We start from the raw sequence: 25,377 nt of genomic DNA, 5'->3' as shown, positions 1-25,377 counted from the left end.
TGGGAACGGCTAGCGATTGCCCCTCAGGACTCGAATCAAAATCCACCCGTGCAGACTTCTCTTCATCCTTAAAGTCCGCCTTTTCCACCCCACCACCCCAGACACCCGACCAAACAACAGCCTCTTCCTCACCCGTCGCAAACGACTTTCATTCATCACCATGGCCGACGACGCGCAGGTACGTTCCCCAAGGCGCCTGCATGTGGCCCTACCCCACCTTTTCGGCTCGCCGCTGCTCGCTACGCGCAGGCATCACGCTGCTCACAATGCGCTCCCTCAGCACAAAGCTGACTCCAATTCGTAGCATGAGCACACCTTCGAGAGCGCCGATGCCGGTGCCTCCACCACTTTCCCCATGCAGTGCTCTGCTCTGAGGAAGAACGGCTTCGTCTGCATCAAGAACCGCCCTTGCAAGATCGTCGAGATGACCACCTCCAAGACCGGCAAGCACGGTCACGCCAAGGTCCATTTGGTCGCCATCGACATCTTCACCTCCAAGAAGCTTGAAGAGCTCTGCCCCTCCACCCATAACATGGACGTCCCCAACGTCCGCCGCCAGGAGTACCTCCTCGTAAGTGCAACCCTGCTCCCTCGAGAGGGGAAATGCCAAGGCTTACATCGTACTACAGGTCGACGTTTCTGAGGATGGTTTCCTTTCCCTCATGTCCGACGATGGCTCCACCAAGGACGATGTCAAGCTTCCCGATGGTGAGGTTGGTGACAAGATCAACAAGCTCTTTGTTGACGAGAACAAGGACACCAGTGAGTCAAACTGCGCATGGACAATCACTGTACACAGCCACTAACCCGAAACAGGCGTCATCGTTCTCACTGCCATGGGTGAGGAGGCCGCCATTGACGCCAAGGAGGCTCCCAAATAAATGAGCGTTGGATACATCGACTGTCGGCAGAGGGCAAGTCGCGGAGTTTCGACGGGCTCCGACCGGAAATCAGATTGTTCGAGGCTATGTACAGCCTCGAGCGAAGCTGCATCTTCTGCGGTTACTCTGGCATTCCTCAGGGCGATTTACCCGCGCTGATGGTTCCCAATGCTTGTGGTTTACGGACGGATTTTGGGGTCTTGCATTGCCATGTGTGGGAAACTATTTACGAAAATGTTTCCCTTTCCTAGATATATCCCTTACGACAAACGAATAAAAAGGTGATGATGTTACGGCAAATGCCTGGTTTTCAATTGGAGCCTGAGTGAATGTGGGAAACAGTAGCGCTAGCGTGTCGAACTTGACTTTCTTTGCGGAACCTCGGCCTTGATTGAACATGCATTGTGACTGCAATCAACTTACACAAAATTGACTGACATATACCCGGCGATCCAAGTAATCAGATTACAATTGGCTCTCATGCCTTTCTGAGACTGCAGCCTGCGCCCAAGGATCCCAGCTTTATTGCGATTGGTCGCTGTTTTGTGGGCCCTACGGTCCGATTCTTACACTCAACTTCAGCTGAGACACGACTGAGCAGCAGTAAATTCGACTCAGGGCTATCGAAGCATGGATTCAAGGCTGGAGAAAGGGCCAGTGTGTGGCGTGGAGAACTGTCGATCTCGATGGTACGAAGAAGGCGAAGACGGCTATCGCTACTGCCAGAACGGACACCAGCAGTTCGTGAGTAGCAGTGTGAGCAGAGCGATGAAACTGCACTGACATCTAGTAGGGTTTGATTCGCGCTGCGGATGATGACGACGATTTTACCCTTGCTACCACAACTAGGACGCGCAAGAAGAAAGATGCTGACGACCAAGTCAAAATTGCTAAACGTAAGTTCCAAAATCTTTGTCTCGTTTCATGCCATCATATGCTAACGGTATAGATCAGACTTCAGTGGACAAGTAGGTCTTGACTTGTATCTCAAATGTCTTCAACTCATCTTGCGACACCAAGTGTGGTTCTTGGTGAAAGAGAAGGGACTGCCGGAAGAATTAGAGCTGCTTACTCTTGACCTGTGGGCTCTTCGGATAGCGCAGTTTGGCGACAAAATCACCAGCGACAGCCATGGGAACTCTCAGTCTCAGTCACAAGTCTTTAATACTCTCGAGACCGATGACAGCGAGACTGACGACGCGCGAGGCACCCTCAGAAGTGCCAAAGGCCGAGAAAAGAGGCTTCACAGCGTGCCCAACCTTCTTGACTGCTTAGCATTATGCTATCTAAGCATTCTGACGTTACGATTACCGGTCACGCCAGGAGACATTTATCACTGGGCCACAGAAGGCAAGCTGGCTTACCGAGGAGCGATTAAGCATGTACCTTTACCGATGCGAGACCACCTGTCACCTTCGTATCATGCCACTTTAAATCCCAATGCACTCCTCAAGTACAGACGATTTTACGCGACACTCACTGATCTGCAAATCAGCCTCACGAATGAACACAAGATAGCTTGGGCGCCGCTGAACCACCGTCTTTTGCTCTTCCGTTACATCAAGGAGCTGGCTCTGCCCCTCGAGGCCTACGATTGTACCATCCGACTCAGCAAACTTCTCGGTCATAAATTCGTTTTACTCCAGGATGGTAAGAGGCGACTTGGTGTGCGACATCTACCAGAGGTCCAGCTTGCTGGCTGTCTTATTGTTTGTGTCAAATTGCTCTATCCATTTGATAGTAGTCAAAGACACCCACGTTTGCCTAGTGAGCCCACAGCAGCAGTCGTCAATTGGCCATACTGGCAGGAGCAGATACAGTCCGCCAAGTCAGAACAGGGAAGTGAAAACCAGCGGTACACAATCGAGGAGCTGACGAACCTTGAGGAGCAAGACGTCTTCGACATGGCGCCAAACCGGCTGGACCAATATCTCGACTTCTATGCGGATGCGTTCCTTGATGATGCAGAAATCAAACGCACAAGAGACACAGATGACTTTCGCAATGCGATATATGGCATGTTTCCTATCGATCGACAAACGACAGTTGCACCTGACGAGGACCTGGAAACACGGCCAAAGAAAGACGATATGGCGACGGTCAGGGCTGTGCATGGCTCCATGCAAGCAAGGTCTGAAATAGCCGATGATGACTTTAGCCTTGGAGTACTGCGGCCAGGCCAGTCATACAGACTCTACAAGAAGGAGAACGAGCTGCCAGAGCCCGCAAAGGTATTCTACACTGAGGTTGCGAAGCTGGCTGGATTGTCCATGGACATGTTGATGATGGCGGTCTTCTACACAGATGCGAGGATTGAGAAGTGGCGCAGGAAGCGTAAACATGTTGGCGAGCAAACAGTGACCTAGAAGACTGATAGATTCATATGTAGTCCAACTGGTCTAGAGTTCAGGCGTGCTGAACTAAAGAACGTTGTGCTTCGCAGACGAATACAAATATGCAGGTGCTGGCTTTTAGCATCCCATGGTGTCTCACAGAGTTCTTAGCACAAACCACAGTACAAGCCATGTGCACTTTAACCAGAATTAAGCAGATGCTGGGAGATTCCAGGCTTGCTGATGTGAGCCCATATTAACTCGTGAAGGAAGGAGACTACAGAAACTTGTAGTGCACTGCTGAAACTCGCGTATTATCCTTCAGTGGTCAATGAATGCCCAACCGCACGCGTTCGATTTGTTGATGCTGGTGGAACTTGTTGCTGTCAAGGTCGCCAAAGAGGTTTGGTGGGGTGAGGGTGGCAAAATAAGCAGGCGCATTAGGCGAAAGCGGTAAGAGCCGCGCCAAGCTACTGCCGCCCACACTCTCGAAATTCACGCTCGTCGACCTCGTCTCTACTGTTTGTTACTAACCCCAGCTTCACGACAGTCAAGATGCAGGTATGTCGGTTCTCCAAATCTGCTCATCACACATGCGGCCTCTGTCCCTTCGGGCGCAGTAGATCTGGACACGGCTGCACGTCTTCCGTGTCTGCTACTGCGCTCGCCTGCGCTCCAATGTTTTCGCCAACGCACAGCACGCCTCTACTACACTTTGCGCGCTTGTGCTAACAGCCAAATCAAGATCTTTGTCAAGACCCTGACGGGCAAGACCATCACCCTTGAGGTCGAGTCCTCTGACACCATCGGTACGCACACCCTTTGACATCGTTACGCCACCGCACGACACCGCACGTCTCCAATGAAGCATCGCCGGAATTGCGGGTGGCTGCGGAAGCGGTTGGAAGGAACAGGAGACTAACTTTGGATAGACAATGTCAAGTCCAAGATCCAGGACAAGGAGGGCATTCCCCCGGACCAGCAGCGCTTGATCTTCGCCGGCAAGCAGCTCGAGGACGGCCGCACCCTTTCCGACTACAACATCCAGAAGGAGTCGACTCTCCACTTGGTTCTCCGTCTCCGTGGTGGTATCATCGAGCCCTCGCTTAAGGCCCTTGCCTCCAAGTACAACTGCGACAAGATGATTTGCCGCAAGTGCTACGCCCGCCTGCCCCCGAGGGCTGTCAACTGCGTACGTCCTCATCCTACTCGTCACGTCGGCTATTTTCCCGCCATGACGTGACGTTTGAGACCTTCGAAAGTGGCCTCGGCTAACAAACTCGCAGCGCAAGAAGAAGTGCGGTCACACCAACCAGCTCCGCCCCAAGAAGAAGCTCAAGTAAATCATTCGCACAACGGCGTTTGGCGCGAAAGGGGTCGGTCGAGGTGGAACGAATGCGACGAATGCATGCGATGGACAGTCGAATAAAAACACTGGTCCTTTTGCACATGGAGTCATATCTGTGCTTATCACTCGGCTAAGGAGCATGATGATGGGATTGGGGCCTGTAGAGTGAATACGATTCTACTTTTCCTTCTTGCACAGAACTGTCCCTAGGATCTTGAGCAGAGAATATCATGAAGCAATCACCACCATCTTCCGCGTCCTTTGTGCGATGCTGTCACGTGAGTTCGCATCGGTACCTCGTGACGTCACGGTCGCTTCCTATTGAGTTTTTGGAATCGTGATGTCTCGCTGCGAGCTTGGGTGGTATCAGGACACGACTATTGAGGGGTAGCAGAGACCTCATGTTGGGAGTCCATGCCGCAATAGACGAAAAACACCAAGTGGATGCACAAGAGCAGGGGTGACGAATAACTCGCATTGTGGCTATGGCTCTGTATGTGTGCTGAATGTAGCACTACGCAACGATTCGCGCCTAATCCAGAAACCCTCCAGAACGACTTTTCCACCGCGACCCACCGCATGTTCATAACTCATCCAAAGACATTGAGACCATGCCGCCGAAGGTCGCCCTCCAAGACATGCCTTCTCTAACCCACAAACCGAGCGATCCATATCGGAACCGGAAGAGCCACCTGAACGACCTTAAGAACCAGAGCGTGAGCGATTGAGGAGACTCGGTGAAAAGTTAGAAGCAGTGGTATCTTGGAGCCGAGCTGTACATGCCAAAAATGGGGTTTTGGTGATCCAACAGAAACGTGTGCCCATTAAGCAATTTGGTAGATGGTGGTACAGAACCGAGCAGAAAACAGGAAAAGGGAATCGGAACATCGGAAACGGACACCAAGTAGAAGAAATGGTATCGTGAACGCCTTGCTATGCAGTGAAGGAATCGGAACATCGTGTAGTTTGTGGGGGGGTTATAGACTGAAGAGCAATCGCCTGTCAATATCAGGAAGTCCTAGAGTTGTCTTACTGGAGGTAGGTAGGATGTGCTCATACGCGGGGTTTCTTCCAGTAGTATTGCTACAAGAGTCAGTAATGGCAAGCAGTGCTACACGTGACAACACGCACCTTGTGTGTCTTCCTGACGGAGCGGAGGCCAGTGCTGCGCATGCCAGCCTGAATAGTCTCTCGCCTCATCTGATCGGGGTCCATCTCTGGAACATAGTAGTACTCGCTCTCCAGCGGCTTGCCGGCGGCATCTTTGCCCATGCGTGGGATCTCTCCGACGCAAGAAGTCTGTTCCAATATACTCTTCAGGTCGGACTGCGACAACTCCGGCAGTGGTGTTGCCGAACGGCTACGCTCCTTCTGATCTTCGACGCCCTTGGCCTTATTGAAACAAGCTTTGAGTTCAGCAGGAAGGTTGCTGTGGATAGTCGATAAGGGGTGGGAGTGAACGCGGGAGTATGCCAGCTGATTGATGACGTGGTTCTTGATAGGGGACTCCCTGAAGCGAATAGCGTCGAAAGAAGCCGGTCTCGCGGATGGCGACACCAGTGGCTTGCGAGGAGGCTGCGGCGTATTCAAAAGCCCAGGTGTAGCGGTGGAGAAGGACTCAAGTCCGCTGAGTAGGTTCTGGCCGAATGGACCAAACGAGTGAACGACAGGGTCATTCTCTTCGTCATTATCAGAATAGTCATCCTCGCCGAACGACGACGTGAAGCTGGTCTTAGGGCCTTTACCCTTTGCAGCAGCCTCCTGGCTCGAGCCAATGGGCGAGACCGTAGGGCGTATGAAGGTCATCTCAGGATCCAAGAGAGTAGAGCCTTCATCTTGCACATCGACATCCTCGAATACCTGGACACCACCCACCGGGGCATTGGGGCCAAGCGCGTCGAAAACAGGCTGACGCATTGGGCTCTGCGACACGGGGGAGCGGGGGATGACAGGAGGGCTGGAGTCGAAGGCACCCTGTGTGTTACGACGTGTGGGTGTAGGCATGTCTTCCTCCTCCGACTCCCACGAGAACTTGGATACCGGGATGATTGGCCAAGCAATCACGACACGAGTGTCCTGCACGTCCAGCATGATCTCCGTTTCCGGATTCTCTGAGACGTACGTGTCTCCTTTCGCCAGCTCGAACACACTGCCGCCGCAGTGAACCTTTGCTCCATTCCATCCTAGGCACTCGACATCGATGTGCCCGCGAGGATAGGCCGAATCGGGCGCGTGATAGGCGGCTTGGACGTGAACGCGTGAGATGAGACGATTCGTGGACAGCTGATAGTCTGCAGAGTTTGACGACCGCCCCATACGAAGCAGCTCTCCATTCGCAGGGAGGTCGACAGTAGGCACGGCGCCGAGGGGGATCCGCTCTGAGAGAGCCGACACGGCGCGTTGCAGGACCGGCCTTACGTGACGCGGCGACGAGAGATTGAGAATGCCGGTCGACGAGGTAGGGACAGGAGTGGGGTAGTACTTGAGCTGGTGTCTCGCGAATGATGGAGAGTCCTCGTCAAACTTGCGTTTTGAGGAGCCGGGACGCGGAAATGGCGATGACGAGAAGTTGTCCTCGCCAAAAGCGGGGAGCAGCGACGGCTTCTGCGAGTGCGACGACAGCGACTTGGGCGTCGATGCCGACGGCAATTGCTGCGCCAGCTTGCTCGGGCTGGAGTCCATGTCGCCTGCTGAGCTGCTCGAGACGTGAGGCACGCGGCGTGTCGACGGCTCTGACCTGCGTGGACGTGTTCCGAGGGCGGCTAGCCAAGCGTGATGCCGGGAGCACTGAACACTGTCAAAGGAGTGCGGGTTGAGAAAAGTCTCGTGCAGGGCTAGAAGGAGGTCAGAGAGACGCGGCCATCAGGTCAGACTCGATTTTGAGGCACGTCGACGCGGTTCACGGGTGTGGAGACGAACGAAGTCAGGTCTCGGTACGGCAAGCGCGTAGGAGCTCAGGCCGTTTCCAGGAATTCACCCAGCCTACTCTCGCCTCGCCATCTTGCCAATTGTAGATGACGATTTGAATTATCATCACCTGCGCTACTGTGGATGCTTCGCCTTTAATGCGTGCCGCCCTGTCAAGTCCTTCTACATACTATACTTGCTTGCACACTCTGCTCAGTGGAGCGCTTCGGCGACCACGTCTCCGTTCGCTCATAAGCCTTGTGCACGAGCACAAACGAACACGCCTATTACATCAGGTCTTCTCTCGGCTGCGTCTTGAACTTGATTTTCGCTCCGTGTGCCAGCCCCTTCATGCTGCATATGTTTGCTAATTCACCGCTGTCAATTGGCGGCGTTCTACACGTTGAAAGATCTGCCTCCACGTAGCAAGCAAATGGACAGCACTCTAACATGCATCTGACCGTGGTTTGGAATTCTGAGACGCCAATTTCCGAATGGATCCTCTTGACTTGAAAGGGAAGTTCACGACGCGTGCCCAAATGCATACAGTACTCAGCGCCCTGCTGCAGTACACGAAGCAGAGTCTTTGAACTGACATTCGAGGTTCTTGTCGCCGGTAAGTTCTAAGCCCGGCGTAACACCCTATATCAGACGCACGTATCCAGCCGCGTTCTGCACAGCTACGCTGATCGATACTTCCTTGCAGGCCAGTAAGCCAGAGCCATGTCCAGCCTAAGTGGAACTGGCAGACTAGACGCATGCAGAGCAAACGTCACGCAAAGGAAAAACTTTCTTTGCATCGGGCCGTGTAGCTGAACACGGAAGATACGCGCACAACGCAGCTTGCTACTTTAGTGGAGCTATGAGGCAGACGCGACGGGTGGTACAGACGCGTCAAGAAACTTTAGTAAGGCTGTGCACGGTGCCGCTATCGTTTCGGCTGGCCCAGTAAGGACGCTGATCGATAGCATCAGAGGCACAGGAGACGGCCGAGAACGAAAGTGAAAAGGCTATTCTCGTAACTAGTCTGCCATTGATTGTGAATTCTGCACACAAGATAGAAGGCTGAAGTTTAAACGAACATTTTGAGAAGCGTGGATCTTAGAAGCTACCCCACACTTTGAGTCGAATCGCGCTTCACGGCGTCATTACTAGAGCAGAGCTGCCTGACATTGGATCATGACATAAGGCACTCTAGACGAAGCCTGCAGAACACATATCAAAGGGTAGTCAGCATTCTCAGAACATGCATAGATCTCCTGCACGCGAATGGAGTCCACGCGTGTCGTGAGATCTCGACGCGTGATTGGCCAGAATCGGCTACGATTTCCTGAAGAAGTAGGCGCGAACCAGCCCCGCTCATGTGGACCGCGGCCAAAGGTATTGCCGAGCCCGCGAAAAAGTCAAGAGCGACCAGGGTCTCGTTACTTGGCCGAGAATTTCGAGGAGCGAACTTTTCCAGATCGACATATCGCAACAATGGCCAAATCAAAGCAAGTAACGAAGAAGGTCGAGAAGAAGGTCGAGAAGAAGGTCGAGAAGAAGGTCGAGAAGAAGGTCGAGAAGAAGACTGAGGCGCCTCTTACCACCAAGAAGCAGAATGAGACTCCATACCAGCTGGACCCTGCGCAAGTCGAGCGAGCGGCGAATGCGCTTGTTGCGCACATGAAGAAGCACAAGGAGGAGAAGGAAACCGTCGGGACCAAAGATTTGATGGCGGATGAGGATGAGGCTGAGCCGAGCGACCAGCCCATTTTCCTCAGTGTTTCCACCAAGAAGCACGTCAACAACACCAACAGCCTGAAGCCTACCAAGATGTTAGTCTACATTTTACAGAACGCGCATGGATACTTGCTGATACTCGTATAGTACTCTCCCCCATCCGATCATTGCGAGCGACGCCAAGATTTGCATCTTCACCAAAGACCCACAGCGAGCATACAAAGACCTCGTTGCGTCCGACGCATTCCCTGCTGCGCTTCGCGAGCGGGTCGGTCGTGTTCTTGGCGTCGAGAAGCTGAAGAAGAAGTTCAAATCATTCGAGCAGAAGCGTGCTCTCCTCGCCGATTACGACATCTTCATGGTAGACGACCGCGTCGTCAAGATTGTTGCCGACTTCCTGGGCAAGGTTTTCTACGGCGGTAAATCCAAGCGCCCAATCCCGATCAGATTGACCGCTGGCGCATTTGTGGACAAGACTGTGAAGAAGGATAAGGAGCCCCAGAACATCGTCGGCACACCACAAGGCGTCGCAAAGGAGATTGAGACCGCACTGAACTCGACATATCTCAGCATGAGCGCCTCGGCCAACACCTCGATCAAAGTCGGCAATCTCTCCCAGTCTGCTGCGCAGATCAAGGAGAACACTGAAGCCGTCATTGCTGCTATCATCCCCAAGCACATCGAGCAGGGTTGGCGAAACGTTCGCAGCCTACACATCAAAGGCCCTGCCACAAAGGCCCTGCCCATCTGGCTCGCCGACGAACTGTGGATCGATGACGCTCAAGTGCTTGACGAGCCTTTCCAGAAGAAGAGCATCGGCGAGGGTAAGACCGCACAGACAAAGCGCAAGTGGGAGGAGTGGGAGGAAGAACTACTCGATGAGGAGGACTTCGCAGAGAAGAAGGCAAAGCGTGAGGCTAAGAAGGCGAAGAAGGTCGGGCCCGCAAAGAAGAGCTCCTTGAGCAAGGAGAAGCGGAAAGCGTTGAAGCAGGACGCGCTCTCATCGGTCCAGACACCGCTGATTGCATGAGCTACTGTGACATGAGTAATTGCATATAACGGCGCATTGGCGTTAGGGAGCTCAAAAGATGTGTTGCATACTGGGCAAATACCATTTGCGAATCAAGATACTTTTTCGGCAATGTTTACCTACGATCCTGCAGCCACATTAAGCTTATATCGTGCAATACTAAAACCTTCGAGTGAGGCGCGTATCATTACATGAACGAGCAAGCTCCTTATGATGCTCTGTTATGGGACTTTTCCAGTATATTGCAAGGCGCTACCAAAGAACACAATATCCGTCTACAGTCCACGGTAAGTCTCGGAACTTTTTCAACAGCAACAACCATTTGGTTGCTCGTTGTCCAAGGGTTGCTCGCATTGGAAGTGTGCTGCCAGCGCCCGCACGGGCGGGCCTCGGCCCTCATTGGCTCAGGCGCGTCGCTGACGACATATCCAGCGCGCCTTCAACCTGCCTCCGTAGGCAACGCAAAGACAACACCCTATAAACTGCCGAAATGCTGAGATCCGTACCGCTGTCGGCGCTGCTCCTCATCGCACGAGCCTTCGCCTCACCCTTGTCTGAGCCCTCCGGCGACCCTCTCCCTCTCCTCATCTGGCATGGCCTAGGTGACAACTACGCGGCCGACGGTCTCGCAGAAGTCGCCTCTCTCGCTGAAGAGGCAAATCCAGGAACATACGTTTACATAATCCGCCTTGACGAAGATGCTTCCTCCGACCGCACCGCGACCTTCCTAGGGAACGTCACCGAGCAAGTAACCAACGTCTGCGCCGCCATCACCGCCGATCCTATCCTGTCTACAGCACCCGGCGTCAATGCCCTTGGGTTTTCGCAGGGCGGGCAGTTCCTGCGTGGTCTTGTTGAGCGCTGCGGCGGCGATGATGGCATCAAAGTCAAGAACCTTGTGACATTCGGTAGCCAGCACAACGGCATTGCAAAGTACCAGCTCTGCAAGCCCACCGATTGGCTCTGCAAGGGTTACATCGGCCTGCTTAAAGCGAATACTTGGGGCGCGTGGGTACAGGGCCACCTCGTGCCGGCACAGTACTTCAAGGCTGTCGACGAGGAGACGGGCGAGCCGACCGAGGAATACCTTACCAACAGCAATTTCCTTGCGGACATCAACAATGAGCGTGTACTTAAGAACGTGACCTACGCGCATAATCTTGCACAATTAGACAACTTTGTCATGTATGTCTTCGGCAACGACACTACAGTCATCCCCAAGGAGTCGGGATGGTTTGCGCAGACGAACCTGACCAGTGGAGAAGTGGTGGAGTTAAGAGATAGGGAAATCTACAAGGAAGACTGGATTGGATTGAAGAAACTGGATAAAAAGGGTGGTCTTCACTTCAAGACAACAGAGGGTGAGCACATGACGCTAGGGGACAAGTTGTTGAAAAATGTGTTCAAAGAGTGGTTTGCGCCGCCTAAGGAGAGTTGGAAAAAGATGTTCGAGGACGTTATGCAGGAAGTCGTCGAGTTGTAGTTATAGTTGCTATTGGAAATACGATCCATTCAAGGTTAGCAACGTTCTGAGGCTTGACGTCCCAGCATGTGAGAAGAAGTGCGGTGCCCAAGTAGCCACATTAGCAAAGTCGAATTAGCAAGTGTGACACCTCTGCAACTCATTCCCGTCAGCCGCTGACCAGTCTTCCAGGTCCAACCATCCGGTACTTGAGCCATCCGAGCCATTCCGACGTGTGACTACTGAGTCTTTTTTCCTCGGTTGCTTTCCTGGCTCAAGCCGATCAGTCCTGCGAAAAGTGTCCTCCGCAATCGCTTCGCTCGCACCACCTGGACTGTTGACCTCGATTTTGTCGCCCATCTCGGTGCTCTTGATAACGGCCACGATCGCATCCCTCAACACCTGCGTGGCTCCCTCATTCGTGCCATCTTCCGCTCACACCAACAGCCGCTGTGAGAAGTCCACGCTCTCCATCGGCACTCTCAGCATCCTGAATGCATGCTCAGCCGAGGTCACGAGCTTCGCCGCTTTCAACACCGCCAGGTCCAATGTCGCGGTTACAACCTGCTCATCCGGACACTGCTGTTGCAGTGCCGTCGCCCGAGCACGAGCACGCTGATACTCCGTTTCTAAAACCACAAACGGCAGTTGCAGGTCTAGTGGTGTAGAGTCAGGTGAGTAAGAGTCGCGAATTAGGACCAGAGAGGACTGTAGCCAGGTCGATGCGCAGCTCAGGCTAGACAATCCATCGGTCTGCGTGACGTCAGCCGGTAGTCTGTGGAGCCGTGACAGGAATGGCCCCTGGATATTGAGGTCGGATGCAAGGTGGATGAGGAAGCAGATCATGGGCGAATTGGGTTCCTTTTGAAGGGGCTTATCAGACTCGGCAATGGAGGCGAATATTGAGCCCATGTCGGTGTATATGTTGGATTTTGAGCAATCTTTTGATGTCAGTATGTGCAGTGCTCATTTGGTCTATGTCGACTTACCCAGACAGGACTCTCGTCCAGATTCGTTCCGGGCTATCATTTGGTCACTCTTGACGTGCTTCGTCTCTCGCCCAATAATCTTTCCTAGCTGAAAGAATTTTTTGATTCGTTGCTTCGTGCTGGCTTTTCTCTCCTTGGCTATGAGTGGCTTGACCATCACTTCTGATGTCCATCGCTTGAAAGACGCCAGCCCTTGCCGTAGGAAATTTCGACTTGCAGAATCTCCACTCGACTCGCTTTCAAGAGACAGGATTTCGAAGTTGTGGTTGCAGCAGTCGCAATATGGTGGAAGGTAGCGGTCGCGAAAGAAGTCTACCACCGAAGACAGCATGTTTGAGAGGTACTAAGACCATGCTCGAATGTCATGGGGTAGCACTTGTAAGAGTATTCCAACAGTTTAGCAAGGTTGCGAGAGTATTCGCGAGGATATCTTCGCGTCTGAAGATATTTCACTTTGCGTGAACTCATCCCTCTTCCAGTACCAAGATTCGCCATTGTTGAGCCTGAACAGGGGTTCATCGTGGACCCTCGTTGATCCTGAACCATAGGAAGAGGCCAAATCATCGCGATGATATCAAAGGGATTCGCGACCCTTGGGTCAACATTGTTAGGGGGCAAAACTGCGAGCCGTACGCGCTGGGTGCAGGGCGACCTCCTTTAAACACTGCATACATTACTCGACTTTCTTTTTCCCGGAGCTTCCGAGGCAATCGACACTCTAGTGTTTTTGAATACTTATAATCTGTCGTTTGGCAACCGGTTGATGTGCGGAGAGCGACCCTGTGATTTGATTTTGAGTCCAGGTAGCTGAGGTGGAGCTGTAGTGTACAACGATGTATCATGTGAGAATTGCGGCGACCACTTCGAGTGTCACAGGCGTGACGCCAACTGTCTACTTCAAACAGTCAACACGTACTTATATCAATATCAGTAACCACTCGAAATGTGAGTGTTTGAGTCGGCCATCATTCGGCATGTTACGCAGGCAGCAGTTGACGCCAAAGATCGCTTCCCCGAGCGCTTGAATTGAGATCTCGAACTGTTTTGGTCCTTAGCTCAATCACTTACTGGTATTGTAGAGCCGTGAAGACTGACTGCAAGATATATCTTGTCACATTATATGAAGGTGGTAGCTCACAACGTCGCCGCCCTTGACAAAGTTAGGCGCCGCTTTCACTTCCTTCACTCCTTCTTTCCAGGCCCGTTTGTTGACAACGCAACTAGCGTGGAACCGAGACATTTAACATCAATAGCGGTGCACATACAGCTTTCTGTTCCGTGTCGACGCTCACTCACTGTTCATCACCGCCCACTCTCACTCATTGTCCGTTAGCACCCACGCTCATTTCCAGTCCCTCAATTTCAACTCGACATCTTGATCATCTGAAAGGCATCGAGGACCTACCAACATGAAGATCGCGATTTTGTCACTCGCTCTCGCCTTCAGCGTTGCCGCATCCGCCGTCCCTGCTGTGCAGGCTGCACCCGAAGTTGCTGTCCGAAACGCGCCTCAAAGCATCATCGACTGCAACTACTGCACCGGCATGCTCGATTTCTGTTTCCAGGTGAGAGCAGTCGCGCACCTCGACGGGGTTGATGCCACGAGGCTGACTATAACACAGAACGGACACACTTCAGGTCAGGAGGGCTGCAAGCAGACCTGCCGTGAGCATGTGTGCCACCGCAAGCCAGAGGTACGTGCAGATACCAAAAGATAGCGGAACTTTGCTGACGTGCTGGCAGTGCAAGAAGTGCCACGGCGAGTTCGATCAGTGCCCTGAGCGCTCGCGCTACCACCACTAGCTCACACGGCAGCTCTTGGGTTCGAGGCGTATATTGCGGAGATATTCAGTGAAAGGAGACTATGGTTTGCGATGCATGGTGAGCGACTGGACGTCATGTCGAATCAATTTCGCAGTGACAAGTATGCAGGTCTAGAGAATGTCACAGACTCGTAAGTTTCTGCACAAGATCGGGACTAGCGAATACGATATTACATTCTCCTTCGATGTTGTCAAAGTGCTGTACAGTGTTGAAGGGCATTCATACTATGAACACAGTGATGTGCTGACTACATGATCTCACTACCGCTCAGAATTTCCGTAGGCGATCTGCAAGAACACCCTTCCATAGGCAGAGCGACATAGTGTGAATGCAGCCAGCCACTGGGGATATGTTCATATTCGACCAGTTACATAAGTTAGGGAAAACCAAAAGTCCGGTCTGCTATATGGTATTGGCAAACGGCATTGCCAAATGATAATGCCAAAGATGCAATCTACTAAAATTAACATCGTCCGGCCAACGAACATGGTTTTATCGATCGTACCATCCTTGTGGCTCAGGTCGCCATATGCTTAGTAGATGTTGGCCAGTCACAGATTCTCTTCGGAGACGTCGACGGTTGCAGCCAACACTGCGGTTTGGAGAGTCTGAGCATCTATGAAAACACTGGCTCTCGGATAGCCGGATTGGTGTCGCCCCACATAGATAGGCCCAGATGCCTCCAAGGATCCTCATCGAGCCGCGCTCTCCGGGTGATGAGATATAGGGTCACCACTGGCTGCACCGGATAAGTAATGGCTCAGCATGTCGCAGTGGTTTTACTAGAACAGGGCCTTGAGAAAATACTGAGTTGCCGAGAACGGTGAAGCGCTGAAGGTCGGCGACAACGTACCCGTCCTTGAACTTCCTGAACTTGAGCACTAGATGCGGAGACTACCCAAAGACCTTGATGTTATGATGAACTGTTCTAATCGTGACCAAAAAGAGTCGCAAAACCAGTGGAGCGTTTTGCATTGCTTCAAGCATCCAAAGCTTTGAGCATGTCCTCTACGCTCGCGAACTTCTCTCGCACCTTGCCCTTCTTCTCTCCGCACAGTCTTTCAGCTTGATCAATTCTCTTCCAGTCGGCCCAACTGAGCGGTCGCACGCCACGTGCTTCAACTTCCGCCCTCACTCCATCCCACCCTCGGCGTATGCTCTTGCTGCCTTCGAGCGTGCCGTTCAGAAATCGCACATTGTTCTCCCAGTCATGCGCGATGACGTCCGCAGAGGTGAAAGCATCCTGCATTGTGCTGGCAATAACACCCGTAGGACCGCGCTTCACCCATCCTGCACAGTACAAGCCTGCAAGGTGACCAGCTGTAAGACTGCCGGGGCCCTCGTCAGGCGAGATGATCCGTCCGTGAACATCATTTGGTATGATGCCTAGCTTCGAGTCGAAAGGTATGCCTAGGTCCGACAAACCGGGCAGAGAAGTTGACTTGTAGCCTACAGACCGGAATGCAAGGGATGCAGGAATGGTAACATCGTCCTCGGTCGGCTGTACCCGTGCAGACGGGTCCAGTGGGTCGGCACCAGGGACAAACTGCTGCTTTCTGAACGTCATGGATGAGATGTGTGTTAGGCCTTCTCCTGCGTTCATTGAAACAGGTGCCCTCAAGAAGTCAAGCGCCCACGACCGATCAACTTCATCTGGTGTAGCTATACTGCCCTTCAGTAGGACTTCGGCGGTACGCTTCTGTACTCGAGGCAGCTTCTTTATTTCGGGAGGGTAAAAGGACCGATCGATGTCGTGGAAGGCGACGGATGGAATTTTCATCAGCTCGCGAGCTTCTTTGACCGTGAAAGCGACCTTGGTAATAATCAGCACAAAGCCTCATGCTGCTAGAACGAACTTACCTGAAGTGGTCCTCTTCTACCCACCACTCTAACATGCTTGATCTTACTTTCTGATAGGGTCTGAATGGCTTGCTCTGTGATGTCTGTTTTTCTGAGGTGGTCTAGAGGTGCAAGGAGGATGCGGGCCACGTCCAGCGCTACATTCCCCTGCCCGACGACTACAGCATGCTCTCCACTCTGCAGGCCCGGCTTCAGGTTCTGAAACTGGGGCAAGCCATTGTACCATCCCACGAACGCTCTCGCTGAGAATACGCCATCAAGATCTTCGCCTGATACCCCTAGTCTCCTATCCTCATCTGCGCCGTACGAAAATAACATAGCGTCGTAGTGTGGCTTAAGCTTCGCCAGCTCGATGTCGTGACCGACGCGTACATTGCCAATGTAGTTGAAGCGCGGCGACTGAGCTACTTCTTCGAAAGTGTCCTGGCAATTCTTGACCTCGGGATGGTCAGGAGCTACTCCGAACCGCACGAGTCCGTAAGGTACAGGCAGTTGCTCGTACATGTCAATGACAGCATCTTGCACTTTTTGCAGGAGCCGATGCGCTGTGTAGAAGCCGGCCGGCCCAGAGCCTATGATAGCCACACGCAAGCCTCCGCGTTGTGATACAGCAGTGCTGTATGCATTATGCCAGGAAGATGGAACAGATGTTGCTGCGTTCGAACTGTTTTTCAGCGGCCGTGCGGGTCTCGAGGTGATAACGCGGTAGCTTCGCGACTGAGCGGCACCATTTCCACGCGTCGCATGCGTGATCCGAGCTGCTGTACGTCGCGTGCAGCTAACGCAGACGAATGGCAATGGTAACATGCGCTTGGTGTACATCATCGTGTGCAGAGTCAGAAACTGTGTCATAGCCATTGAGCGGACGCCTTCGGATGACTAAGAGCGCACCAAACCTCAATGTCGACTTCAATTTAATACGATACATAGAATGATTTTGACATTTGCTCAAACTATCTTCACGTCGGATAGACCTCAAGTACATCTCGATCGTAAGTTTTGCGTCAACTTTGTCTCGACCTGTCAAGCTGTGTTCCAGTTGCGACCAGCGCGTCACACCGACAAACATGGAATCCACCTGAAGATGTGCTCCACCAAGGCACGAGTATCGCCGGCGCCCCACATGTTCACCGAGAGCAAGAGCTAGATCTCGAAAACGTTGAAGCTATCTGGGCCAATGCAGGAACAAGCCCGTCGTACCCGCGAATCAGCACGTCATGGGACAGCTAGGCACGGGATGTTCGCAGCCCACTGTTGTCCTAGCAACGAGATATTTACTACATAGATCCCCAGATCCCCGCTCAACCCATGTGTCCATCGCAGGCATTCCTGTGCTAAGCGATCGCTCAACTTTCCCTTTCGAAGGTCGCGCAAGGAGGGCCGTCATTCCTTGCCTGCTCAAGTCGCAATCATGGGCCGCTGGCAGCCCTACCTCTACTCGGCGCCGGAGAGGCAGTCGATGAACGACACTCGGGACAACTTCAACCCCAAGGCTGTGACCATGGCCAGTCGCATGCCGCCTCCACCCCCGAAGAAGAAGCAAGATGGCCCTCTCGTGGACTTTAACAAACATCCGGACAGCTATCTGTTTCTACCGTATGGAAAGACGGACGCCAAGCCTATGAGTGCGAGGACCAAACTGTGGGTCAATATTGCGCGATGGACTCAGCTTGCCCTCCGTGTGTGCAGTTTGTTCGGCGCCGCTGGTTTACTGCTCTGCGCCATCTTCATCCGAGGTGCGCAGGATACTGAAGGCTGGATCATGAGGATCCCGGTACGTGTCTCATGAATGTCTGCGAAGCATTATGACTTACTGGCATAGCCTGGTGTCGACATGGTAGCATGTCTCTATGCTATCTACCACCTCATCCGTAGTCCCAAGTCGCGAGCCCCAGCGAGCTCAGCCAGTTACCACTTCTTCGCCTTGGTCACCGATGCGGGGTTCATCCCTTTCTACGTCTATACCCTACTACTCTCGCGCCGGAACGCCGATCTGAGTGCCGGGACTGCTGGCCGCTGGAGGACGATATTTCCGACCGACGATGAGACCGACAAGATCCTGCTTACAGCCTGGCTTACTGCGATTACCGCTGCGGGTCTCCATCTCATCTCAGCGGTACTCGATATCTACCTGGTCGTCGTCTTCAGGAAGATCTCAAAGCTTCCACCTGATATGAACCCGCTCGAAGACAATCTGACTCGCAGGAAATCGAAGCACAAACACAAGAATTCGTCCATGTCCGTCGTCACACCCTTCCTTGATGACGAGAAGCGCTTCAGTGGACAGAGCTCCAATTCGGTTGACAGGAACTCGCAATTTGACCCACTCCTCTCACAAGATGTTCCGAGTCCCACTAAGACGCAGATGTCGTTCATGCATACTCGTAGCGACTCTGAAACAGCCTACTCGCCGCACACCCCTAAGTCTGCTCAGCAGTCCAAGGAGCGGTTCTCCATGTACTCACAACCCCAGACGGCTCGCCAGTCTCGTACGAGCTTAGCACACCGTGATGATCTTTACCGCCGAGATGATAATGTCGACAACGAGACGTTGGCTCAACGTAAATCGTTCCTTGCTCAACAAGCGAACATGCAGCAGAACGAAAGGAACAATTCCTACGTTACATCATCGTCCAAGCAAGAGTTCTACACGCCCCCTACTACTGCCCGCAGTAACCAGCTCGCCTCTACTGGTGATCTCGCCCTCGAGAAGAGCAGCCGTGAAGAATTGCGAAATGACAACTGGTTCATTCATGCTGACGAAGATGGAGAGCAGGGCAACGATACCCGTTACCTGGTACCCAAGCAGTCCAAGTTTGCTCAAAAGAAAGGCTACACAAATGTTTCTTCGCATGACGTCTCAGATGTCGATGAGACCAGCCCAACGATGGTGCCTCAGCCATTGCGCATGAATCCACCGACTCCTCAACCCACGCCTCCCCCGATTCCCAACCACAATGGCAACAACAGCACACTGCCTCCATCGAATCTCAAGCGTACACAGACAACCATGTCGATATCGACGGAAGCCACGTTCAACCGTTCCCAGTCACGTGGCAGTACACCAAAATCGCGTTATTATGGTGACCTTAAGGCTGCAACAGCTGGTATCAGGAGTGGCGACTCAGCTTCGAACTCTCCTGCAACGTCGCCCACAAAAGGTCCTTCCAAAATCCAGCCCAACCAGCTTCCCAGCGCGACTGCACAGTACACAGTCAACTCTTCCCCCGTCAAGAACAGCTTGGCGCAAAACGCACCCTTCAGCTTGGACAAGAAGTCGTACACAAGTGTTCGCAAGACTGGCGAGTTCAATCACACACCCGTGAAGGCAATTTCACCACGTGTCGTTAGCAGATCCGGCATTGACTATGTCAACCCATATGAATTTGACGATTCAGATCTAGGTGTGCCGGGTCGCAAACGCGATGTTAGCGGAAAAATAGCAGAGGAGGGTCGCGGAGGGGCATGGAAAGACGGCGGACTAACACACCGCAAGGCCAGCGGTGTCGGCTACGCTTTCTAAGCGCGTATAAAGTGTCTTTGTTTGCGATTGGCGTTATGGAACCCCTCCTGTATGATTAACTAACTGCACATTTCGTTTTTATTGAATGATACGGACCGGTTGGAAGCCAAAGACATTGTATATGGTATCCGGATTTATATAGCGCTTTAGGCGAGGCTTGAATGCCCAGATAGCTTGAGTACAACCCTCGGCACTTCACCACAGTACGGCCTGGTTCGTGGCACGACAACGTGACTTTGTTTCGTGATACACACCAACGCAGATTCAATAAATCTCTGTCAGATCCAGTCAGCCTAAGCAGGCAACACAATTGTTTGGTGCCAACCCAAGCCCCCACGAGACCACATGTTCGTGTAGGCTGCTGTGTTTGTGCGCTCGAAGCGGTGGTTGCCGTCTGAACACATCGGAAACGCGCGAGTGGAGCATCATCAATCAATGGCGTCTGTTAATCACGCACGAACATCAACAAACCATAGAGCGTCACCAAGCGAACAGCTCTATCTGCTTACCGCTTCGCTGTTCAACAATCCCAGGAGCGGCCCAGTGCATATGCTGCAAAACTTTCACGAACCGCCGCGGCGGCTGCATGCATGAGCTTAGCCAGGCATCTGGTCAAATCACTTGCTCGCGCGTCGGGAGCCCGCCACCGCTAAGCACGCGCGTTCTGGGGCACTCGTGATCGCGCGGCATCCTAGGCATACTCGAGGTTGAGAGCCACTCTTCACTCTTCACCTATACGCGACGCGCTGCTGGATCTCCTCTGACTGCTCTTCGCGTCCTTGTGTCTTCTGTTCTGCCACTCTGTCCGGTTGTTTGAAGTCCAGTCCTCTCTAGGGTGACGCGAACGGCTGTCTTAACTCATCAGCACGCGCCCAAGCCTCCGAGGACACGCCCGCGGACCAACACTCCCAATCCACCACCCCACCATCAGGGTATCTGGTCCTTGTCTGCATACGTTGTCCAGCTATCCCATTGTTTTTGTCTTGTTTCTTGGATCCGGGTCTGGTCCATCTTGCGTTATACACATTGGGCCCTTACCCCGCTGCCATGATGCGTAAGTCGCGTCTCTAGCACGATCGCGATGGCGTCCACTTACGACATGCATCACAGAGACCGACACTACCCACCCCATAGACATTGCTGCACCTCATAGACTGGACGTGCCAGAATCACAAGAGAGCGTAGAATCTACCATCTCCAGCATTTTCTCTGCACCCACTTTAGGCTCAACCTCCAGTAATATATCCTCGGATCACGACGTAGCATCGCTGTCTGGGCCGAGCGGCCTAGCAGGTCAGAGCAAGTCTACACAGAAGCCAATACCAACTTCACCAAGTCGCGCTTACAGTTACGCGATTAGTGGAGATGTCACCCAGATGCACGCAGCCGCTGCGAACGCGCTGCGAACCGGTCACACAGCAGCGGCGCCTGTATCGCGAGTGTCCCCTACAACCCAAGGTTCTAAGCGAAGCGCAGACGGCTCAGTAAAGGATCATGAACTGAACATAAGCTCAAAGGAAAGGGTCTTCGCACACAAGCGAAATAAGAGTATGGATGTACATTCGAGCACTCGGATTGGAGAGGTAATTCCCCTGTACATAATCACCTGTATGCAGCTAACACATGTGTAGCTATCGGCCCAGCTCAAGACTCGGCTTTCATATGCAATGGTCAAGGTACAGAATGGCTGGGAGAAACAGTCGCTCGAAGAACTTGAAGAGGTTCAATCTCAACGTGGATCACCCAACTCTGCACCTGGCGGCTCTCGCGTTGCATTCGACTCGCCATCTACCACAGACTATCGACGAAGACCCAGCGCGTTCTCTGACAATTCAGACTACACGATGATGTCTCCAGCTTCTGACTCAGTACGGCCACACGCTCTTGATTCAGGTCAGTCCTACGTTGTCGTTGGGATATCGTATTGTTGACAACGCTCAGTATACTGGCGATCGACCAACAAGCCAGCAATGAACGCCGCCGCCAGTCTCATCTCGATTACGGGCGGAAATGTAGCGATCGGGCTCGCTCCAGCGCCTGAGTTTGAACATACAAGAAGACGTCGATCGAGCACTACACATCCGCCGCCATCATTGATAGGATCAGCGCAAAGAAAACATCATAGCGATGTTGGTGCTGGCCACAGGGTGCCTACAACACCTCGAGCAGGTATCCTCCGTATGCCGAGTCAACAAGCCGAGAAGGATGCTGTGGACACTTTACTGTTCATGAGCAGTCCCAAGAACTCGCAGCACTTTCCACACACCAGCCAGGCCGGACACAGCTCGCTGCGAGAAGGAGCACCTCAACGACGGGTCATGTTTGAAGCATATCCACCTCAAGATCGGCGAATGGTTTACCAACCACCAATGGCCACCTCAGGTCACTACTCGGCCGGACCGTACGCCCCGCAGCCCGCGCGGTAATCATTGGCACCCCTCATTCCTGCCCCCACTAGGACCTTTTAACACCTTTTCTCAGGCTCGGCAAGCGCATTGCATTGATGGCGTTGTGTCACGGCGATACCCAGTTGCTTTTTGCATTGAAGACAAGACATGTCATTATCCCAACATATTAGGAAGATTCAACAAGCCTTCCTTTGCGATTGTCGTCGTTGGTGATCTACTGGCCTAGGCCTCATGTTGTTGTTATTTCTAGGTTCCAAAGGCGGACAGGCCCGATTGTGAATTAAGCGAGCATGTGTAGAAGTACCGATACCTAACGATATAATGAAAGCACACCTTATCATGTTCGTGCCACAGTTGCGTGGTGACCTGAGCTTCGGCGACATTCGCATCGCCGAAAGAACGCCGATCTTGCGCCTGAGCGACAAGTTGCAGACCCTCAACAACACGGCCTTACTGTGTAACTATGCCCCAGAGTACCGCCAAGAATATCTCTGCGGTCAGTGCACGCATCGCAAGTACCACCGTGTCGTTGGTCTTCTGTCAACGATTCAAAGAGCTTCTGCCTCAAGAGTTGGGCACCTGCTCGCCCTTGCTAAGACGGGAGTGCCCAGACTTTCAAGAGCCTCAACTTGATTTTAACGTAAAGAAACCAATTAGGGCTCCAGATCAGCCCCACTTCTTATTCGGTGTTCCTGCATACCCTCATAGCCGGGGTCGAGCGGAACGCCTGCAGTGGAATAATGCGAGAATGAGGTCATCCCTGCCCCATGGGTCCCCCCAAGCGTATCAGCCCACAGAAGCTCTAACTTCGCGTATACCCCTTAGTCATGCTGTCAAAGAGTTTAAATACTCCGGAGTCCCACCTTACCTCCCCAATTGACCGCTTCGCTCGCCCAACCTTTCCCCAGAGCCTTGCATTTATTTTACGTGTTTGACGTGCTCACACAAATTCTCGGGGGAGCTTGAGCACCGACCACCACCGACCTCCGATCTCAACTCAATCGATAAGCTTTTCACCAACAAAGGAAGAGAGTAGCAACTATGTCTGTCTCAGCAGCGCTCAAGGCAAGGGTCAGAAGACCGAGCTATCTCAAGAAAATTGCGAAGGCTGAAGATCTGATTCACCACTTCCCCAACGATGCGTATATTGGCTGGTCCGGTTTCACAGGCGTCGGTTACCCAAAGTGAGTGGTCCTGTGCTTCTTCTCGGCAAGTCTCTCTGGAGGCATCGGAGCTTTCAATTGGAAGAGACGGATTGTCTGGTGCTTTTTCTGTGGAGATGTGACGTGGAACATCTTGGGTGTATGCCGAGGGTGAACGGAAGTTTGAACGCAAGCAGAATTGCCGAGACATCTCCGGCCCACCTTCTTGCATCGAGAAGTGCTTTGACGTGGCAATCACACACATAGCACGAGGCGCTCAAATAAAGGCTAACCATTGTTTAGGAAGATTCCTATTGCGCTCGCAGAGCATGTTGAGAAGAATAACCTTCAGGGCAAGCTCAAGTACAACCTGTTTGTTGGTGCGTCGTCTGGCGCCGAGACCGAGAATCGATGGGCGAGAAACAACATGATCAACCGCCGATCGCCACACCAAGTCGGCAAAGATATCGCCAAGGGTATTAACAATGGCCAGATCAAGTTCTGGGATAAGCATTTGAGTATGTTCCCCGTGGACTTGATGTACGGATTCTACACCCTCGACAAGCCACAAAACCGTTTGGATGTTACTATCGTAGAGGCATCCGCGATCACAGAAGATGGTGGCATCATTCCCGGTGCCTCAGTGGGCGCAACACCAGAGCTTGTGCAGATGGCCGACAAGATTATCATTGAAGTCAACACAGCTAGCCCCAACTACGAGGGGCTTCACGACATCACAATGACAGATTTGCCGCCTAACCGAAAGCCATACCTCGTCATGTCCCCCGAGGATCGCATCGGTACCCCTTACGTTCCGGTCGACCCTGAGAGGGTCGTTGCCATCGTTGAGAGTGACTACGCCGATCAGACCCAGCCCAACACACCCGCGGACGAAACTTCCAAAGCCATTGCTGGTAATTTGATCGAATTCTTGGAGCACGAGGTCAGCAAAGGACGACTTCCTAAGAACCTTCTCCCCCTCCAGTCCGGTATTGGCAATATTGCCAACGCAGTCATTGAGGGCCTTGCTACAGGAGGCGCCAACTTCAAGAACTTGAAGGTCTGGACCGAGGTCTTGCAGGACTCTTTCCTCGACTTGTTCGACTCCGGCAACCTTGACTTTGCTACGGCTACTTCGATCCGTTTCTCGCCTGAAGGATTCGAACGTTTCTACAAGGGCTGGGAGAACTACGTACCTAAGCTCCTGCTTCGCTCGCAGCAGGTCTCGAACTCTCCTGAGATCATCCGTCGTCTCGGTGTGATTGGGTAAGTTTGTGCAAATACGAACATGCTTGAGCGTCTGCTAACCTGCCACTAGCATGAATACCCCCGTCGAAGTCGACATTTACGCCCACGCCAACTCCACATGCGTCATGGGCTCTCGCATCCTGAACGGTCTCGGTGGCTCCGCCGACTTCCTGCGCTCCGCGAAATACTCCATCATGCACACTCCTTCCACTCGCCCATCGAAGACCGACCCCACCGGCGTGTCTTGCATCGTGCCTAAGGTTACCCACGTCGACCAGACCGAGCATGACCTCGACGTCGTCGTCACCGAGCAGGGCCTCGCCGATGTCCGTGGCATGTCTCCCCGTGAGCGCGCTAGGGTCATCATTAACAAGTGCGCGCACCCTGACTACCAGCCAATTCTCCAGGACTACTTCGACAAGGCTGAGTTTGAGTGTCTGAGGAAGGGATGGGGTCACCAACCGCATCTGTTGTGGAATGCGTATGATATGCACAAGCACTTGAACGAGCACGGCACCATGAAGTTGCCCAAGTGGGACTACTAGAGTGCTATCAATGTTAGAGCGTGCCATTTAATAAGATGTTAATCAATTTACTGGGAACTTCCAGCTAGCATTAAGATTTTGGATTACACGGTGAATGTTTTCTAATCACACGAGAAATTGAACACTTGTGCATTTGCCAAATGAAGGACCACTTG

The 25,377-nt window shown here is 52.8% G+C and overlaps 12 protein-coding genes across 12 annotated transcripts; 9 read left to right on the top strand and 3 right to left on the bottom strand.

The window, feature by feature from the left end:
* The first annotated feature begins 45 nt into the window (after positions 1 to 45).
* On the top strand, positions 46 to 1,260 carry C7974DRAFT_394658 (eukaryotic translation initiation factor 5A). Its single transcript, XM_046141907.1, has 4 exons — positions 46 to 178; positions 305 to 571; positions 630 to 762; positions 817 to 1,260. Exons 1-4 carry the CDS (start codon positions 161 to 163, stop codon positions 879 to 881), a joined length of 483 nt encoding a protein of 160 aa, XP_045997289.1. The 5' UTR covers positions 46 to 160; the 3' UTR covers positions 882 to 1,260.
* Positions 1,261 to 1,285: 25 nt separating this feature from the next.
* On the top strand, positions 1,286 to 3,602 carry C7974DRAFT_359346 (uncharacterized protein). Its single transcript, XM_046139662.1, has 3 exons — positions 1,286 to 1,625; positions 1,675 to 1,777; positions 1,836 to 3,602. The coding sequence occupies exons 1-3, from the start codon at positions 1,512 to 1,514 to the stop codon at positions 3,245 to 3,247; spliced, it is 1,629 nt and encodes a 542-aa protein (XP_045997288.1). The 5' UTR covers positions 1,286 to 1,511; the 3' UTR covers positions 3,248 to 3,602.
* A 5-nt stretch (positions 3,603 to 3,607) lies between these two features.
* Positions 3,608 to 4,802, top strand: C7974DRAFT_188254 (ubiquitin/ribosomal L40 fusion protein-like protein). Its single transcript, XM_046136524.1, has 4 exons — positions 3,608 to 3,775; positions 3,960 to 4,023; positions 4,147 to 4,406; positions 4,501 to 4,802. Exons 1-4 carry the CDS (start codon positions 3,770 to 3,772, stop codon positions 4,555 to 4,557), a joined length of 387 nt encoding a protein of 128 aa, XP_045997287.1. The 5' UTR covers positions 3,608 to 3,769; the 3' UTR covers positions 4,558 to 4,802.
* A 580-nt stretch (positions 4,803 to 5,382) lies between these two features.
* Positions 5,383 to 7,643, bottom strand: C7974DRAFT_188291 (uncharacterized protein). Its single transcript, XM_046136525.1, has 2 exons — positions 5,694 to 7,643; positions 5,383 to 5,645 (listed from the first exon to the last, which is right to left on the bottom strand). Exons 1-2 carry the CDS (start codon positions 7,242 to 7,244, stop codon positions 5,616 to 5,618), a joined length of 1,581 nt encoding a protein of 526 aa, XP_045997286.1. The 5' UTR covers positions 7,245 to 7,643; the 3' UTR covers positions 5,383 to 5,615.
* A 1,305-nt stretch (positions 7,644 to 8,948) lies between these two features.
* Positions 8,949 to 10,221, top strand: C7974DRAFT_413307 (ribosomal protein L1p/L10e family-domain-containing protein; the record flags this gene model as incomplete). Its single annotated transcript, XM_046143724.1, has 2 exons — positions 8,949 to 9,286; positions 9,339 to 10,221. The coding sequence occupies 2 exons, from the start codon at positions 8,949 to 8,951 to the stop codon at positions 10,219 to 10,221; spliced, it is 1,221 nt and encodes a 406-aa protein (XP_045997285.1).
* A 139-nt stretch (positions 10,222 to 10,360) lies between these two features.
* C7974DRAFT_188234 (Alpha/Beta hydrolase protein) lies at positions 10,361 to 11,936 on the top strand. Its single transcript, XM_046136523.1, has 3 exons — positions 10,361 to 10,508; positions 10,654 to 11,825; positions 11,876 to 11,936. The coding sequence occupies exon 2, from the start codon at positions 10,712 to 10,714 to the stop codon at positions 11,702 to 11,704; it is 993 nt and encodes a 330-aa protein (XP_045997284.1). The 5' UTR covers positions 10,361 to 10,508; positions 10,654 to 10,711; the 3' UTR covers positions 11,705 to 11,825; positions 11,876 to 11,936.
* Positions 11,937 to 12,118: 182 nt separating this feature from the next.
* Positions 12,119 to 13,003, bottom strand: C7974DRAFT_376348 (uncharacterized protein; the record flags this gene model as incomplete). Its single annotated transcript, XM_046140269.1, has 2 exons — positions 12,119 to 12,624; positions 12,673 to 13,003. The coding sequence occupies 2 exons, from the start codon at positions 13,001 to 13,003 to the stop codon at positions 12,119 to 12,121; spliced, it is 837 nt and encodes a 278-aa protein (XP_045997283.1).
* Positions 13,004 to 13,959: 956 nt separating this feature from the next.
* On the top strand, positions 13,960 to 14,620 carry C7974DRAFT_394649 (uncharacterized protein). The gene is made up of 3 exons (XM_046141906.1): positions 13,960 to 14,237; positions 14,295 to 14,366; positions 14,416 to 14,620. The coding sequence occupies exons 1-3, from the start codon at positions 14,082 to 14,084 to the stop codon at positions 14,473 to 14,475; spliced, it is 288 nt and encodes a 95-aa protein (XP_045997282.1). The 5' UTR covers positions 13,960 to 14,081; the 3' UTR covers positions 14,476 to 14,620.
* Positions 14,621 to 15,475: 855 nt separating this feature from the next.
* Positions 15,476 to 17,181, bottom strand: C7974DRAFT_434052 (NADPH:adrenodoxin oxidoreductase mitochondrial precursor; the record flags this gene model as incomplete). The annotated part of the gene is made up of 3 exons (XM_046144968.1): positions 15,476 to 16,309; positions 16,357 to 16,949; positions 17,124 to 17,181. The coding sequence occupies 3 exons, from the start codon at positions 17,179 to 17,181 to the stop codon at positions 15,476 to 15,478; spliced, it is 1,485 nt and encodes a 494-aa protein (XP_045997281.1).
* Positions 17,182 to 17,303: 122 nt separating this feature from the next.
* On the top strand, positions 17,304 to 20,378 carry C7974DRAFT_472292 (uncharacterized protein). Its single transcript, XM_046146534.1, has 2 exons — positions 17,304 to 18,130; positions 18,179 to 20,378. Exons 1-2 carry the CDS (start codon positions 17,768 to 17,770, stop codon positions 19,877 to 19,879), a joined length of 2,064 nt encoding a protein of 687 aa, XP_045997280.1. The 5' UTR covers positions 17,304 to 17,767; the 3' UTR covers positions 19,880 to 20,378.
* Positions 20,379 to 20,597: 219 nt separating this feature from the next.
* Positions 20,598 to 22,627, top strand: C7974DRAFT_394643 (uncharacterized protein). Its single transcript, XM_046141905.1, has 4 exons — positions 20,598 to 20,933; positions 20,990 to 21,462; positions 21,511 to 21,772; positions 21,821 to 22,627. The coding sequence occupies exons 1-4, from the start codon at positions 20,927 to 20,929 to the stop codon at positions 22,303 to 22,305; spliced, it is 1,227 nt and encodes a 408-aa protein (XP_045997279.1). The 5' UTR covers positions 20,598 to 20,926; the 3' UTR covers positions 22,306 to 22,627.
* Positions 22,628 to 23,512: 885 nt separating this feature from the next.
* On the top strand, positions 23,513 to 25,376 carry C7974DRAFT_188045 (acetyl-CoA hydrolase). The gene is made up of 2 exons (XM_046136521.1): positions 23,513 to 24,695; positions 24,748 to 25,376. The coding sequence occupies exons 1-2, from the start codon at positions 23,857 to 23,859 to the stop codon at positions 25,220 to 25,222; spliced, it is 1,314 nt and encodes a 437-aa protein (XP_045997278.1). The 5' UTR covers positions 23,513 to 23,856; the 3' UTR covers positions 25,223 to 25,376.
* The last annotated feature ends 1 nt before the right edge of the window (position 25,377 follows it).

The sequence above is a fragment of the Boeremia exigua genome (genome assembly GCF_020726555.1).
Source record: "Boeremia exigua strain MPI-SDFR-AT-0100 chromosome Unknown C7974scaffold_6, whole genome shotgun sequence".
NCBI lineage: Eukaryota > Fungi > Ascomycota > Dothideomycetes > Pleosporales > Didymellaceae > Boeremia > Boeremia exigua.
Note: the sequence above shows the minus strand (reverse complement) of the source record. Positions and strands in the feature narration are given on the sequence as shown.

Bases quoted from the DNA above. Each gene is read 5' to 3' on its own strand.
- C7974DRAFT_188254 (XM_046136524.1), top strand. The intron at 4,024-4,146 runs GTACGCACACCC...AACTTTGGATAG, and splicing joins CGAGTCCTCTGACACCATCG to ACAATGTCAAGTCCAAGATC. The intron at 4,407-4,500 runs GTACGTCCTCAT...ACAAACTCGCAG, and splicing joins CCCCGAGGGCTGTCAACTGC to CGCAAGAAGAAGTGCGGTCA.
- C7974DRAFT_394658 (XM_046141907.1), top strand. The intron at 572-629 runs GTAAGTGCAACC...ATCGTACTACAG, and splicing joins GCCGCCAGGAGTACCTCCTC to GTCGACGTTTCTGAGGATGG. The intron at 763-816 runs GTGAGTCAAACT...AACCCGAAACAG, and splicing joins TGACGAGAACAAGGACACCA to GCGTCATCGTTCTCACTGCC.
- C7974DRAFT_359346 (XM_046139662.1), top strand. From the start codon at position 1,512: ATGGATTCAAGGCTGGAGAAAGGGCCAGTGTGTGGCGTGGAGAACTGT. The intron at 1,626-1,674 runs GTGAGTAGCAGT...GACATCTAGTAG, and splicing joins AGAACGGACACCAGCAGTTC to GGTTTGATTCGCGCTGCGGA. The intron at 1,778-1,835 runs GTAAGTTCCAAA...GGTATAGATCAG, and splicing joins CCAAGTCAAAATTGCTAAAC to ACTTCAGTGGACAAGTAGGT.
- C7974DRAFT_188234 (XM_046136523.1), top strand. From the start codon at position 10,712: ATGCTGAGATCCGTACCGCTGTCGGCGCTGCTCCTCATCGCACGAGCC.
- C7974DRAFT_394643 (XM_046141905.1), top strand. The intron at 21,463-21,510 runs GTAATTCCCCTG...ACACATGTGTAG, and splicing joins CGAGCACTCGGATTGGAGAG to CTATCGGCCCAGCTCAAGAC. The intron at 21,773-21,820 runs GTCAGTCCTACG...GACAACGCTCAG, and splicing joins GCCACACGCTCTTGATTCAG to TATACTGGCGATCGACCAAC.
- C7974DRAFT_394649 (XM_046141906.1), top strand. From the start codon at position 14,082: ATGAAGATCGCGATTTTGTCACTCGCTCTCGCCTTCAGCGTTGCCGCA. The intron at 14,238-14,294 runs GTGAGAGCAGTC...ACTATAACACAG, and splicing joins TGCTCGATTTCTGTTTCCAG to AACGGACACACTTCAGGTCA. The intron at 14,367-14,415 runs GTACGTGCAGAT...ACGTGCTGGCAG, and splicing joins TGTGCCACCGCAAGCCAGAG to TGCAAGAAGTGCCACGGCGA.
- C7974DRAFT_472292 (XM_046146534.1), top strand. From the start codon at position 17,768: ATGGGCCGCTGGCAGCCCTACCTCTACTCGGCGCCGGAGAGGCAGTCG. The intron at 18,131-18,178 runs GTACGTGTCTCA...TTACTGGCATAG, and splicing joins GCTGGATCATGAGGATCCCG to CCTGGTGTCGACATGGTAGC.
- C7974DRAFT_188291 (XM_046136525.1), bottom strand. From the start codon at position 7,244: ATGGACTCCAGCCCGAGCAAGCTGGCGCAGCAATTGCCGTCGGCATCG. The intron at 5,646-5,693 runs GTGCGTGTTGTC...TGACTCTTGTAG, and splicing joins CCGTCAGGAAGACACACAAG to CAATACTACTGGAAGAAACC.
- C7974DRAFT_188045 (XM_046136521.1), top strand. From the start codon at position 23,857: ATGATCAACCGCCGATCGCCACACCAAGTCGGCAAAGATATCGCCAAG. The intron at 24,696-24,747 runs GTAAGTTTGTGC...ACCTGCCACTAG, and splicing joins CGTCGTCTCGGTGTGATTGG to CATGAATACCCCCGTCGAAG.